Source organism: Manacus vitellinus, unplaced genomic scaffold, assembly GCF_001715985.3.
Source record: "Manacus vitellinus isolate BGI_N305 unplaced genomic scaffold, ASM171598v3 scaffold_45_pilon, whole genome shotgun sequence".
NCBI lineage: Eukaryota > Metazoa > Chordata > Aves > Passeriformes > Pipridae > Manacus > Manacus vitellinus.
In genome coordinates, this window is record NW_021940571.1 from 227,478 (window position 1) to 242,110 (window position 14,633).

Genomic DNA, 14,633 nt, shown 5'->3' on the forward strand with positions numbered 1-14,633 from the left:
GGAGCCAGGGTTGGGCTCGGCTGGAGCCGCCGCGGCCTCGGTGCTGCCCGACCCCGCGGAAGGGAGCGGAGCGGAAGCTGTTGGAGCTCTTCCCGAGCGTCACCCCTGGCCCGGGGGAAAGCTCGACCCTTGCTTGGGCGTTTCGCGTCTCAGCCCGGTGTGTGGTTCCTGAGGCTGGCTGTGCTCCGAGGTGCTGGTTGGTATTGCAGGATAACGAGTAGTGTGGACTCTGGCTGGCTGACAGCCAAATTCCTAGTGATAAGGTTAAAGTGAATTGAGAGGAATTGTTCCTTCATCTTAACAGGTCTAACGCTGATTTTCCTTTGTGTGCATCAGTGTTCAGTTTTGTGAGAGGTGTGAGATGGAGATTTAGGTCAGTAGTGATGTGGTGGCATCGAAATGCAAAAAGTCAGAGATATTGGGGGCTTGAGGGATGTGAATGACAGTTATTGATATTAGCTGTGTAGCTTATGGAATTTTGGAAGGTTATGGAACTACTTGGAATGTTGTCACTGGGTGTGTGTCAGGACAAAGTTTCTGTATGTTCATATGATTTTTGTTATTCCTGTAAGGATCATAATCTTGTTTGGCTTCAAATAGAATTTAAGATTGTTTAATACAGATGTACAAGCTTGGGGTTTTTTCACAAGTAGGAGGGAAATGAGAAAGTTGAAGCACGTACATAACTGTGCACATGGGATTGCTTTGTGTTGTCTTCTGCTCTGAAACACATTTTGAGTTGATTGAGATACAAATGTGTGAAAATTTGATATCTATATGTAGTTTGTGCCGTCTGGTTTGTGGATATTTGCAAAAGCCCCAGTGTTCTTGTCTGTGTCTTGAGCCATGTAATGTTGTTGTGACCTCTGTCATAAATGTGCTTAGTGTGTTTACTTCAGGGGTATCTTGCTGCTCGTAGCTGTGGTCCAGCACACCCCACCTTTCCCATCCGTGTTTCTGCCCTGTTCAGTCTCTGACAGAGGGATGCAGCACCTCAGGCTTTGGTTTGTGAGTTCTAGGATGCAGAGTGGGAAGAAATGCCCAAAGTTATTTATGGGCAACTTTGCCTGTACACACTGGAAAATCAGGTGTAAAGTGCTGAAGGTTACTGCAGAGTCAGGTTTAACTTTTGGTGTGCGGTTTACAGTGTAGCCCTTAATTCCATACACCTGTATTTTTGTGTCCTCTGAGCTGCTTGCCTCATCTGAGAGGGGGGTGCTTTCCAAAGTGCCACTGAATTTCTGGAATTGTAAGGCTTTTTGGCTTGTGCTTGAGGCAGTAGTTCCTGGGCCCAGAAGAACTTGTATGTATGTAGCTTTGACAGGGAAAACTTCACTGTACGTGCATGTTGTTGGCAAGGACCAATTTAATTCTGATATTTTCTAACCTTGCTTAATGCTCCTTTAGTGCTTTTCTCTCTGTTGTAAGGTATGTGCTGAATTTACTGTGTTGGTTAAAGTGTTGTGATAGCTTCAAGTGTATTGTTGCTTCTGTCATAGTAAAAATGGCTGTATTTTTCGAACAATGGTTCTTTTGTCCTTCCAGTTTCACCAGCGTCCTCCTTTTTTAGGGCAGGCTGATGAGAAAAGCTGGTAAGTCTTAATTTAGCAATAAAAATTCATTAATTTTGTAACTCATTACCAGTTCCTGTGACTGTAACTTCAGTTCCCGTGAACTAGTTGAAAGTTTCACAAAGCATCATATGTCTGAATGACTAAGTCAGAATTGTGAGAACTGTTTTTGAAAATATCAACTATTTCCTCCAAATAATAATAATGAATTCTAATTCTCTTCATGTTAGTTTAAATCAAATCTGACTCTGATATTTGCATTAATTAACATTGGGAACCTTACATCATGGGATAATGCTTTTTGCTTGAAAAGCCCACAAAGGGTAGGACAGGAAGACAGGAATTCTTAGGTGTTTCTTGATTCTGAAAAAGAAAGCAGTAGTGTTGGCTGTGATTTCTCTGGTAAGTCAACAGAAAATTTTCAGAATGAAATATCTACAGTCAAATGAAAACAAATCCACATGAAACCATTTCTATAAGAAGCTGCAATTTGGAGGTTTTCAGCAATCATACGAACAATTTGGATGGCCTAATTGAGTTTAATTATTTGGAAGTACTTTTAATTCCTCCAATTAAAGAAGTTAGAGGAGATCCAGGTGTTCTGATAATTGTATTATTAAGCACATACTATTTTAAAACTTGTCCATGAATTATTTTACCTCTTACAGCAATATTGGATCCCACATATTTGTGTTGGTTTTTGTTGTGACTATTTTATGTTATTTCCAGTAATCTCTTACTTTGAGACTGGAAGAATCCCAGACTTGATCCATCTGTGAACTGAGCAATTCTCTTACATCCAGCAGTGGAAGTGGTTAGATTTCCTGCAGAATGTAGCACTTCATTGGTGCTTGTTTGGTACTCGGGAGTTCAAGGTGTACTGAATCACATGTATTTGAATTCTGAATATTGAAGTTTCTAGCTTGGTCACGTTTAGGTGTGAGTATTTATAAGGGGAATAAGATATTCTGTGCTTTCTGTGTTCTTAAGAGGCTGCCTGCCCCTTATCATGCTGTAGCTAAGGCTGAGAGGAATCTCAAGTTCCTCTGTAGGCAGCTGGTCACTGTGTGTCTCCAGACTGGATTGTGCCTGTAGCAGCAGCACAGGGGTGGTCAGTCGTGACTGTTGGTGCAGAGCAGAGGCCCCGTTCTGTGGTGTGTTGTGGCCTTTAGAAGAGAAACCTTGGAGGGAGGTTCCTCCTGGCTTCTGCTCCCTTGCAGTGACTGCCACCGTTCTCATGGGGCTGTTCTGGATGCCAGGGAATTTCTGGGAATTAATGATGATTTCTTACTCTGTCCCGAGGTAGTAAGGCTAATGGGGGAAACTGAGATAGTGTAATTCTCCATTTCTATTCCATGCTCTTTAAAGTTGTTTAGATGGCCCTTGTCAAAGAAAACCAAAAAAGTAGTTGCTTAAGCACTAAAATTACCTCAGTTAGTAGTTTTGTTTTGAATAAAATTTCTGTGTGAAAGAATTCTTTGATATTCTCTTTTAAGACCGCATTCGGCAGACAGAGGCAGTTGTCCATCCTGGTGGATCACAGTGCAGAATCCCACTGAGTCTTTTCCCCCATGAGCTTGTGTTGCTGTAGCTGTCCCACTGACCTCTGTAGGATGGGCAGTTGGGCAGTTGTAGGAACATGACACAGGGATGAACTAGTTGTTGTCTCTCGGGTTCCCTAGATGGAAGGACTGTTAATAAATAATCCAGAACATCTTATACTGGCAGCTTGGTGAAACTGCGTTGATGGGAGTTCTGCTTTGATGAATAAAGTTGATAGAATATGACATCTGGGGAAAAGAAAGTGAAAGCGTTAAGTTGTAGGAAAAAACAAACACTAGTTTAATTTTTTTAGGGGAAGAGGGGCATGGCATTAATCCGTCCTATATTTTGGGAATATCCAACAGGACAGATGCCTCTACATGTAGCTCGTGGGAAATGGGGGAGAAGTTTGATGAGCATCTGGACAGGATTCTTTCCCAGCTCCACATCCTTCCTCTCAGGAAGTCTCTGTCCCTTTGTCAGCTAACCATTCCTGCAGTTCAGATTGCATTTCTTGATAGCATAGATTGAGGCTGAATCTCGCCCCCTCACCCAGCTGCAACTGGTTTTGGGTGCTTGACTTTAGGGTTTTACTACTGGAATTGTTACCTCCCTGTGAGTGTGGACTGTGGGACAGCCTTGTGTTTGTGTAAGAACCGAAAGCCCCGCATTGGAGGAAATGCTTGTGGGCATGTGGTATTGAGCATTTGAAATGAAAGCTTAGCAGAAACACAATTTTTTACTACGTTAAACATAATATTTAGTGGATTTTAGTTGCAAATTTGTGCCATGTTGTTCATATGTTTGTGGATTATGAGAGCATAAGTTTGCAGGCCCTTACCAGCAAAGCAGAATTGACTTCCTTTTAAAGTCAGGAGCTGGGGACATGCATCTAAGCAAACTTTACAGAGTACTCGTGTCCTTGTTTTTAAAAGTCTCAAAAATGCACACACTTTCCAGGGGACCAGAGCTGCTGCCCAGAGCAGGTGTCATGTTGGAGCATCTCTGAGTTTCTCTGAAGTTGATACAGCTGGTTTGTGTTTGTTACATGTTCGTCTCACTTGCAAAAGCACTGTATATTTAGAATAAATGCTTTTAGTGTACTTACTCCAAGTAAATGAGGTATTTTGCTGATTTGGATTTATGCTGGAAGAAGGGAAGTTTAAAATGAAGAGTCTCTAAGGATGATTAATACAATGTGAACATTCATCCCTTGTATTGCTGTATGGTGCCTAAAGCTTTTTGAAGTGCTGCTCTTACAACTTTGTGGTTTCTGCATGCAGTCCCTCCCGTGGAGGTTACACGTCTTGACAGAAGAGACTTCTATTCTAAAATAATGATATAACTTCAAGATGACTTGTTTCTCAAAAGTATATGTCAAATAACATTTTACATACTTCTCTGGCAAAGTGTTTACTTACCAAGAGAGCCCCATAAAATGACAGAGCAAAGGATTTGCTATGTGCCTTGACTCTGGTTTTTTTCTTGCAGGTATTGAATAAAATATGCTGTTGTCAATAGGAATGCTGATGTTGTCTGCCACTCAGATATACACTATTGTGACTGTGCAGTTATTTGCTTTCCTGAATCTTTTACCTGTGGAGGCAGATATTTTAGCAGTAAGTATATTTTCTACATAGGTGAAATATCTATGAAATCGAATCTTCTTTTTAACTATTCTATTAATTTATCAGTTAATACAATAAATATTACAGCATGTTGCTTGAAATGGAATTGCCTTAACAGTTTATTTCAATAAAAAAATGAATTGTACATTTTCAAACAACTTTGTAGATGATATGTGCTCAGGTACCATGACAGTGAAAGCACTTAATTCCCTTAGACATTTACAAAGTTCCACTCTGACCAGATGTCCTGTAGCATGTTATAATCCTGTTAAAAGAATTCCATGACTTGACTTAGACAGCAGTTTAAGTTTTGGTGATGGATACCATTTTGTACAGTTCCTGGATGTAAATAAGTAATCTTCTATGGCTGGTATAATTCATGGGTGTGCTGGAGGCCTTGTCAGGAAGGTTTTTTGTGAGTACTACACCTAGACGTGGCTATTTTTTTAAACAGCTGAAAATATCTGCTATCGTTAAGGAAAAAATTTTGGGGTGTGTAGAATTTCAGATCATCAGGCTAATAAACAGTATAATGAACATAGGTCAGTAGGAAAAGGTTTTGTTTTGCTATTTATTACCAATGTGGTATGTTGTGAAGTTTTAAGGAGGATGTTATAAATGTCTTTGTAGGATAGAGCTTAAGCTACTGAAATAATTAAACCTAAGTACTGTTGGCTCTGCGTTCTCTGCTTATTCCAGTGATGTGCAGAGGAGTTTTTAATACTGTATCAACTTGGGAGAACAGTGACAAGCCCTTGAAGCCAAATTTTAACATAAAAATTCTTAAAAGTTTATGGTAGCATGGGGTTGATGAACACTGAAGTATGTTATTTGGATCTTCAGGTTGTTACTATTCTATCAATACTTTTTGTAGGAAAAAAGTAAGGAAGCAATGCAGATAGATAATTGCTGAATTATAACACTGATGTGACCATTTTATTGTGACATTTGAAACTGTTACTCTACTGTAAACATGATTTCCTATCCCCCTTTCCTCTGTCACCAAGCCCATGCTTCCTCTTTTCAAAAAAACCTTGACTTTTATTCTTGCTTCTTCCTCTCTTATAAGGATTATTTAAAACAACACAAACAACCCCCCCAACTTCAAAGAAGAAAAATAGGGCATTTTGGAAGTTTAGTTTAATTTTTTCTATTTAAGCTTTTGTGTGCAGTATTCTAAAATGATTCCATATAAAAATGAAGTGTCTTTTATTCTTGGATGTTTGGAAGTGGCAGATTTATTCTGAGAATATCTTGAAGTAGGCTCTAAAACTACTGCACAAAGGAGCCAGTGGAATGCTCAGAAGAGAGAATGTTAGCAGTGTCACTTGGCATTGCTGGTGTACAGATCATGTACAATCTTGAGAGATTTCACAGTTTAACGATTACCCATTTGTTAGCAAAACTGGTCTAGTTTTGGGTTCACTAAGGAACAAAATTCTTCTATTCCCTTCTAACTTAAGAGTCTTTATGCTTCTGTGTTCTCACATAGTTGCAGCTTCAAATGAAGGATCGTGTATGTGCAAAGTGCTGTTACATGCATTTGAGGCAGAATTGGTTATTTTATGAAAAAGGAATAAAAATAAATAGGTTTGTGTCTGACTCTTGGCTTTAGCTGGGGCTTGCCAAGTAATTCAAACAAGAACTGGCAGTGGCACGAGCTCAGGAAGGGTGTTTTGAAGAAGGTGGTGCACTGGTGCTCTGTGTGGTGGAAGGCTGGGAGGAGAGACTGTGTGGAGCACACTGATTACACAGAACAAGGAAGCTTCCTTGAAACTTGGCTCCATTCCTACCTCTTTCCCCTCAATTTTGTTAGAGTCTGTGGGAAGAAAGCTCCTTCAAACTGTTGCTCCTTTGGAAGAGTTCAGATAAATCACAGCAGTGTTTGTCTCTGAACTATAGTTTGAGTTCTTCTGTCTAAGTCTGGCTGGTAGAAAATGTCCCTGTGAAGCAAACATGATCCTTACTTGGCTGTTGTGTGTGACAGTGTGATGATACAATGAATAGACAAACGTTTCTGAGTCACTAAACCATTTAGTACAACTTATAACTGACGCACATTCAAGTCAGTTACTGTAGAGTTCACAACTTCTGCAGGAAATACTTGTTTTGCTTTATATGAAAAAACTGTAGCATACTTACAGTTTGCACCTTTTCTGGTATGACTTCTGTGTTGGTCAGGCATGGCATAGAGCTGCTGAAGATGGACAAGGAAAGATGAAACAAAGCTTCCACAGATTTATATCCTTACAATATTCTTCTGTTTTGAAGTGAAAGCTCATAGTTACTATAAAACAAAACTGTAGAGATACTTTTCAGCTACTAACCTGAATGGATAACAGGGAGTTGGGAAGGGGTGGCATATTCTTTGCCTACAAGTTGTTGAAAGCTGTTCTTCCCTGTACACAAGTGAATTCAGGGCAAAACACCTGCTATCACCATCCAATAAAAGCTCTATACCTAAGCCCTCCAGCTCTTTAGATTTTTTTTTTTAGTTTTTAGTTTCTGTTCTGCAAATATGATGGTATTTGAGTTTTAGACAATAGAAAGAAAGATTTACTGTACAAATAATTTAACAAAATATCTATTACTTTTGTATTTTGACAGCTAGATAAGAAAAGAATGATGTTACTGGATGAGTGGAAGACAAGTGGAATAAACAGTTTTGTGATTTCATTGACATGGTCACAAGATGTCCTATGTCTGATAAATATTTTAATCTAAAAGAATGCAGTGTTGTTTATTTCTGTTTACACTTGCTAACTATTTCTATCTTGTTGCAAACCTGATTTTATTTGTTTGCTTGTTTGTTTGTTTCTCTTAGTACAACCTTGAAAATGGAACCCAGACTTTTGATGACCTACCTGCTAGATTTGGCTACAGACTACCAGCAGAAGGCTTGAAGGTGAAATAAATAAAATATATATATATAAATGCCCTGAGTATGTATTAAGAGAACTGTATCTGCTTACTCTCTGTAAACTAAAAAAGATAAGAGTTGCCTGTTCCTTCTGTGTGTAGTGTGTATGGCCCCAGAATCTGGCTCTGCAGCATTGTTGGTGTTGCAGTGTTGTGAGTAACCACTATGCAAAAAATGAACCTGGTGTGAAAGTCCAAGGGTGGGTCACTCTTTAGTTGTGTGTTGCCCTTTTAATTGCAAAGGGGAATAAAGTGCTGTAACAATTCCTGTAACTCAAAATTCTCTGCAATTCCCCTCGAGCAGACTTCATTTCCATGCCCAGTGGGTGTTATCATGGGGAGAAGTGGTGTTAGAGCTGTATAACAGACGGTGATTAAGTGATTTACCCAAGTAGTGAGCCAATTGAATACATCAAAAATAGATATAAGGAGCTTTGATTTTAACCTTTTAAACTGTTAGACAGCTCTGTCTTATTTAAGGTAGGTGTCATCACCTGTGTAGAAGTAATAACAAGTTTAGTCCTGAATATTAGACTAAAACTTTTTCCTTTGCATTAAGATTTTAATTAGTTTAAAAACTGCTGTGATATTGGTTGCAATAGGATGAAAGTGGTATACTTTTTCAATGCTTGTAATTAAGATTTATTAGTATGCAAGTTGTAAAACACAATCTGTCAGATTCTGTAATAGCCAGTTCCAAAGCATAAGTGTAGATGCTGCTCAGTTAGATGGTCCTCGATTAAAGATAGTTAAGAATGTATGGCAGGATTAAAGACAAGCCAGTCTGTGGCTGCATTTTGTGACCTGTAATGTGGTGGTGTGTGGTTTGTGTAAAACCCCTCTGGCGAGGGCAGTCGGTGCCACACGGCCCAGTGTGGTTAAAGCAGAGTAAAGGCTTTGTGTGAAGCCGTGTACCCTGAGCAGTGTGTGCTGGAGGAATTGGGGAACCTTGGGGACCCAAGTCATCATTGGCTTGCAGCACATCACTGTAGAATTTTCAGTTATTGCTTTTGATTGTTGCAGGCTGTGTAATGTTGTGCCTGTCACCACAAACTCGGCAAAGAATATATTGCCGGTGCAGCTTTTCTGCCAAAGGGGGTATTATTACAAAAACAGTTACTCCAACCAAAAATGCTTCTCTTTGTTTCAGGTTAAACTTTATGAATAATATATATTTATGGATAAAGTATAAGACTATATGTAAACAGTACATTTAAACTGGCAGTTCATGTATACACACTGTATACTGTATATGTTATATAAAATATGTATGTTTATATATAAACTGTGTATATAAACATATATTTAAACACAGTTAATATGTATGTTTATATATAATTATATCACTTATTATGTATAATTATTTCTACACAGGTGATGACATCTCTGTTTATCTAAAGTTGTCAGTGAAAACTGAGAGTTTAAGGATATATCTAGAACTGTAGCAATAATTTCTCAAGCCCATAGCAATGCAACTTCTAATGATATTTATTTGCATAAAACACATTAGTTATATTCTTATTTTCTGGCAATTCACTGCTCTTTACCTGCACAATAATTTGCTTTAGCTTTAGATATGATGTAAACTAGTGGAAATCTTGTAGGAATCTGCTGAAGGCTGTTCCAGCGCATTGGTGTCTGGAAGCTTCCGTCGCTTGTGATAAGTACAACTTATCACAAACACAGCCCAAGAAGGTGATTTTCTGAGGAGAGGTATTTCACAGGAAGGGTAGGCAAAACCTTAGAGAGTCCAGTCTGGATTTCTCTGATTCTTGGTAATCACAATCTATTGTGAAGAGACTTGAAAGAGGGGAATCTAAATAATACCAACCCAATTACAAATTAACCAACATTAATCTAGTTAATCAAGAAGCTCCTTCTCAGGTGATATAGAGAGCTGACCAAGGAAGCAAGCCCATTTTAGCAATGGGAGAAGGACCTGCCTGCTCCCTTCAGAGCTCAGGCAGGCAGTGCAGGGTGCTGGCAGCTCAGGGTGGCTCCAGCCCTGGGGAGGAGGGCTGGAGGAGGTGGTCAACCCTGAAGTCACAGCCTGGGGGAGTGGGACTTGTGCCACGGTATCCTGTGTCTAGAAGGGTGTGTTTCCCATAAGAGAAGCTGCTGAAGTTTTCAGCAGATGTAAAGTGTGAGATTAGGAGAGTTTCTACTCCAACAGTGTCAGTGGTGGAGTGCTAACTCAGCCACCTAAAAACAGTCCAAAGACTGCTTCGAGGTTGATATTGCCAGAGTTTCCTACTTCTGGGAACCTTTCAACTGTAGCGCATTGTGTGCTCTTTCCTTACCAGAGCAAACCAGCTATTTTGTGTGATAGGTCTTTGCTAGGGTCACACAGACCTTTCCTTGTGTTCCCTGGTTAATTGACAAGTGCTGAGTTTGTGTTGGTGCTTCTTAGGCCATTGTACTTCTGGTTTCTTGATTAGTCTCCATATGTCTTACCATAATAGTTAACACTTTATTAATGTAGTATATGCCATCCTCTTTATGTTGAATTATACTGCAAAGTCTGAGTATGAGGTGATTAGAAAAACTATATTTTCCTTATAACTTTCTAATTCTTTACAGACATAAAGATTCTGATGACTTAAAATAAATAGGGAAGTAGCAGAAATCTTACTGCAATATAGGATTAAGCTGATGATAAGAATTTGCTTAGCTATTGTATGAAAATGTGGTTTTATTCTTGTCTACCAACTCTTTTGTTAAGACAAAGAGAAAAGAAGCTCCTGTTTCTGTTCATGTTTTCTAGGGATTTCTAATAAATTCCAAACCGGAGAATGCGTGTGAGCCTATAGCCCCACCTCCACTGAGAGACAACTCCTCTGGTGCTTTTATTGTGTTAATCCGAAGGCTGGAGTGCAACTTCGATGTCAAGGTAAGAATTCTTAAATTGGTTTTTATTATTATTTCTTTTTTCCTCTCTCTTTCAAAGAATTTACTGGTACTTCAGAAAAATATCTATAGCTAACAGTAGGGTAGATACTGATATGAAGGGGAGGGAGAATTTTATTGTCTCCAGGCAGATAAAGCAGAGATGATCAAGTCTGACCTACCTTGTCAACTAGACCACGGCATTGAGTGCCACGTCCAGTGTCAGTAAACACCTCCAGGGACAGTGACTCCATCACTTCCCTGGGCAGCCCCTTCCAATATCTAACCACTCTTTCTGTGAAGAAATTCCTCGTGTCCAACCTAAATTTCCCCTGGTGCAACTTAAGACTCTGTCCACTTGTCCTATTGCTGATTGCCTGCGAGCAGAGCCCGACACCCACCTGCCTACAGCCTCCTGTCAGGCAGTTGTAGAGAATGGTCATCCCTGAGCTTCATCAGGGTCACCCGTGAGCCACCTCTTCTCCAGACTAAACAACCCCAGCTCCCTCAGCTGCTCCTCACAGGACACGTGCTCCAGGCCCTCCAGCAGCTTTGCTGCCCTTCTCGAGACCCACTCCAGTGCACTGATCTTTAAGGTCCCTTCCAACCTTTAACATTCTTTGATTTTGAAAATGCAAAATTAGAATTATCTGTGCTTGGATAGAATATATGGTTTTTGTGAAAATGACCCCTTTACATGCTATAGCTAAGGATGTCTTAGGGAAAACGGGACTCTTCAAGTTTGTTGTTGACTTTTATGAGCTAAATGGAGATTCTGCTGTTTGGTTATGTGGTGATTTAAACATGTAAATTCTACCCAGACTGTAGATTCCAGCTGCAGAGGCAGTCTCACTACTCGTGTAATCTGACTTCACATCAAACTCAGGAATGGCACACATTCTGTCCTGTGAATCCTCCCACTGCATGTGCATATGGCTCAGTAGGGAAAAGGAAGGGCAAAGGGTTACTTGCTGGTTTCCATGTCCTCTTTGCTGGTCTAATTGCTGTCCAAACACTGATGGGACAGCATTGCTTCTGGAGACATGCTTAAAGGAGCAGATTAGAATTTGGAAGATTTCTGCATTGCCATTGAGGGATTTCCATGGTCCGTCCTTTAAGGATTGAGTCCAATTAGCTCTGTATGTAAGAGGTTTTTGGTTATGTTTTATATTTCATGTAATATTGATGGAAAAGGGGATTCTCACACATTTCATATTAGACAAAGAGCAAGGCTGCAAGTGGATCAATCAGCATTACCAAGGTGACTGTGTGTATGTGTGTGCTCACTGGCCAGTGAATTCACCTCTAGCACGTTGTTAGTACTATTGCAGCGTTGCATCATATAATTGCATGCCCAGTACAGCATTTTGCCCTGAGGTTTCTGCCAGGAAGTTGCACGTGTGCCAAGATGTGAGTTAAATTACCCATTAACCACATGACTGACAGAATGCAGGTTTTAACAAAAACTGGAGTTAATTTAAAAGTCCCATCTCTCCTGTTTTACGTTGAAAACTAAAATGTAGGTGCATAGCTGTATCTTGATTTCTTTATGGATATTTTCTGTGGTGATGTAATATTGACCAAACCCCCAAACGTGCATCTATGCTGACATCTTAAATGGATTTTTTTTTTTTTGTAATATTGGGATTTCTCAAGGTGTCTGCATTCTACATTTTCCAATAACATCGTCCTGTTGTTTGAAATACAGTCATTAGCAATATGGGAAGAGAATCAGTATTGTTAGGATGAAACCCAAATGTTTCTCAAGATCCTCTAAATGCTTTTTGCAGCTTGTGAGGGGTTTTTATACTGTGGTGGATGCAGTATCCAAGATAAATAGTTGTAACTTATCTATGTTTACGTTAGTCACTGTAGTAAATGCCATTTACATGGATCTTGGACTTTGCTTGTATTGGCAAAAATGTGAGTATAGTTCAGAAACCTAACTAGTGCACAGGATGGTAACAGCTTTGTACCCACTTAAAATTTTTGCCCTTTTCCGTGAGAAAGCTTCTGATACCTGGGATTTCAGGTGAGATATTCCACATTTATCGAGTGGTAATTTCTAGATTACATTAGTGCCTTTATTTTCAATTGTGATCAAATATTGTTTTTAACTACCCATAGAAAGTTTTTAACTCTATTTTTAGTATATATAAACACTACCTACAAACAGTATTGGTTTTCTGGAAAAATAACATAGTTACATGAGTATAAGAGTAATGATATGATTTTGCTTCGAAAGGAGACACTTGTTTTATAAGTGCAAATGATGTTGTATACATATTAATAACTTCCTGGAAGTGTACCTTGTCTCAGGGCACAGACAGGTTACTGTGTTTGGAAGCAGTAGTCTTTCCAATAAGTATTTTGTGTGGCTTACAGGTTTTAAATGCCCAGAGAGCTGGATACAAGGCAGCTATAGTTCACAATGTTGATTCTGATGACCTCATAAGCATGGGATCCAACGACAGTAAGTACAGGTATCACTTCTTCTCTCCTGTTTGAAAAATCATTTCACCCACTGGCAAGAGCATCACCACCAAAGACCTGAAAACCCCACCAGCACAAACCAACCAAAGAAAAAACCTCCCCAAGCCCCCAAGAAACAAAACCAGAAACAACCCCTCCCTAAACAGAAATCCTCCTGCTTTTAACATTTAAAAATGGGAGATATTTGTATAAGAACATATATGTATACTTGTGTATGATTAGTGGCATTGATTTTTACCTTCTCTGAGCATTTCTTGTGGTTTTCTTCCAAATTTTAGTTCAAGTGTTCTGGGTTAAATGGTTAAATCTGAGATTTATATGACTGATGTGGAAAATAGCTGATGTGTGGTTAATTAAGTAGAAATATAGGGAAAGTAGGAAAAAATGCATTTGGAAGGAAATGAAACTTTAAAATACAGCTTTTTAGTATTTAGAATCACAGAACCATTTAGGTTGGGAAAGACCCTTGAGATCATGGAGTCAAACCGTGATTGTTAGTGGTTCCATTTTGTTATTGCACTGTTGGGTATGTTTTCCTGTTCCTCTGGACAAATGGATTCGAGTTTCATAGGAATACATATCACATGTACTTATTTTCAGTTTTTCAGTTGGAAAAAGAATGTTTAGAGACCAGTGCATGATTTACTATTTGATTCTCATGATAGCTGTTCCAGTTTTAACCTTCATGAAGTGAATATGTTCAGAACATCTTGTAGTCTAGTCAAAATGTTGAGTTTGTTTTATGGTGTGTGTTTTTTGTCTGTAGTGCTGCTATGACTTTCTTTGTGACATTTCTTTATTTTGTCCAGTTTTTGAACTTGCTCAGTATGGAACAAGAACATAAATGAGAGGAAAATAAATTCTTTCCCAGTGGAACCATCACTGAGTAAACTAGGAATGAACTCTCACAAACTAAATGGGATCTGAGTAACCCAGGCACTTATGTGAAAGTGGATTTAATGAATTCTTAACCGGTGTAAATCTTATTTTCATGTTTCACTGAGAAATCAACATGTAGAACAAGTCCCCAACAAACACAGATCTGGAAGTGTGAAGTGACACTTGAGGAACCTGACTGCTTCGATACGGTCTAAACTCAGGTTACTTTGAGCCTTAAATGTGAAGCAGTAGGGGGCAAATCAGTATAAGGTGAAGCTGAGGAGAAGGTTTTCTGGAATATGGGATTTATCTTTCAATAATTTTTCATTTATTATTGCCTTCACCAGTAAGCAGAGAAGTAGAAGACAGTTCATCCAGTTTCTTGAGATTGAAATAAAGATTGGGACTTGTTCATTTTCTTCTTTCTTCTTTTTGACCTCAACTGCAGTTGTTTCCAGTATGTTTACTTATGTCTAGAGTGAAAAGGAGGGAAGACAGATTTATTAAAACTTACAGAACCAGATCACAAAATCATGCAAGTTGTCAGAAATTCTGGAAATCAGTGGAACTGTGTGACTTGTATCAATTCTCTGAGTAAAGAGTGGTGTTCTGGTTAAACTTACTCTGGTGATGACTTTCTTGTCAAAATATTTTGGTTTTATGCTCTCTTTAATATTCCATTAGGAATTTTGATTTTTATACCTAAAATAAAGTC

The 14,633-nt window shown here is 39.0% G+C and overlaps 1 protein-coding gene across 1 annotated transcript in view; it reads left to right on the top strand.

The window, feature by feature from the left end:
* Positions 1–172: 172 nt before the first annotated feature.
* The window catches only part of RNF13 (ring finger protein 13), a 32,670-nt gene continuing 18,209 nt past the window's right edge, over positions 173–14,633 (top strand). The window contains exons 1-5 of the mRNA XM_008927788.3: positions 173–196; positions 4,605–4,732; positions 7,566–7,646; positions 10,425–10,550; positions 12,932–13,019. Coding sequence (XP_008926036.1) covers positions 4,619–4,732; positions 7,566–7,646; positions 10,425–10,550; positions 12,932–13,019 — 409 coding nt within the window. The 5' untranslated portion in view covers positions 173–196; positions 4,605–4,618. The remainder of the gene's footprint in view (positions 197–4,604; positions 4,733–7,565; positions 7,647–10,424; positions 10,551–12,931; positions 13,020–14,633) is intronic.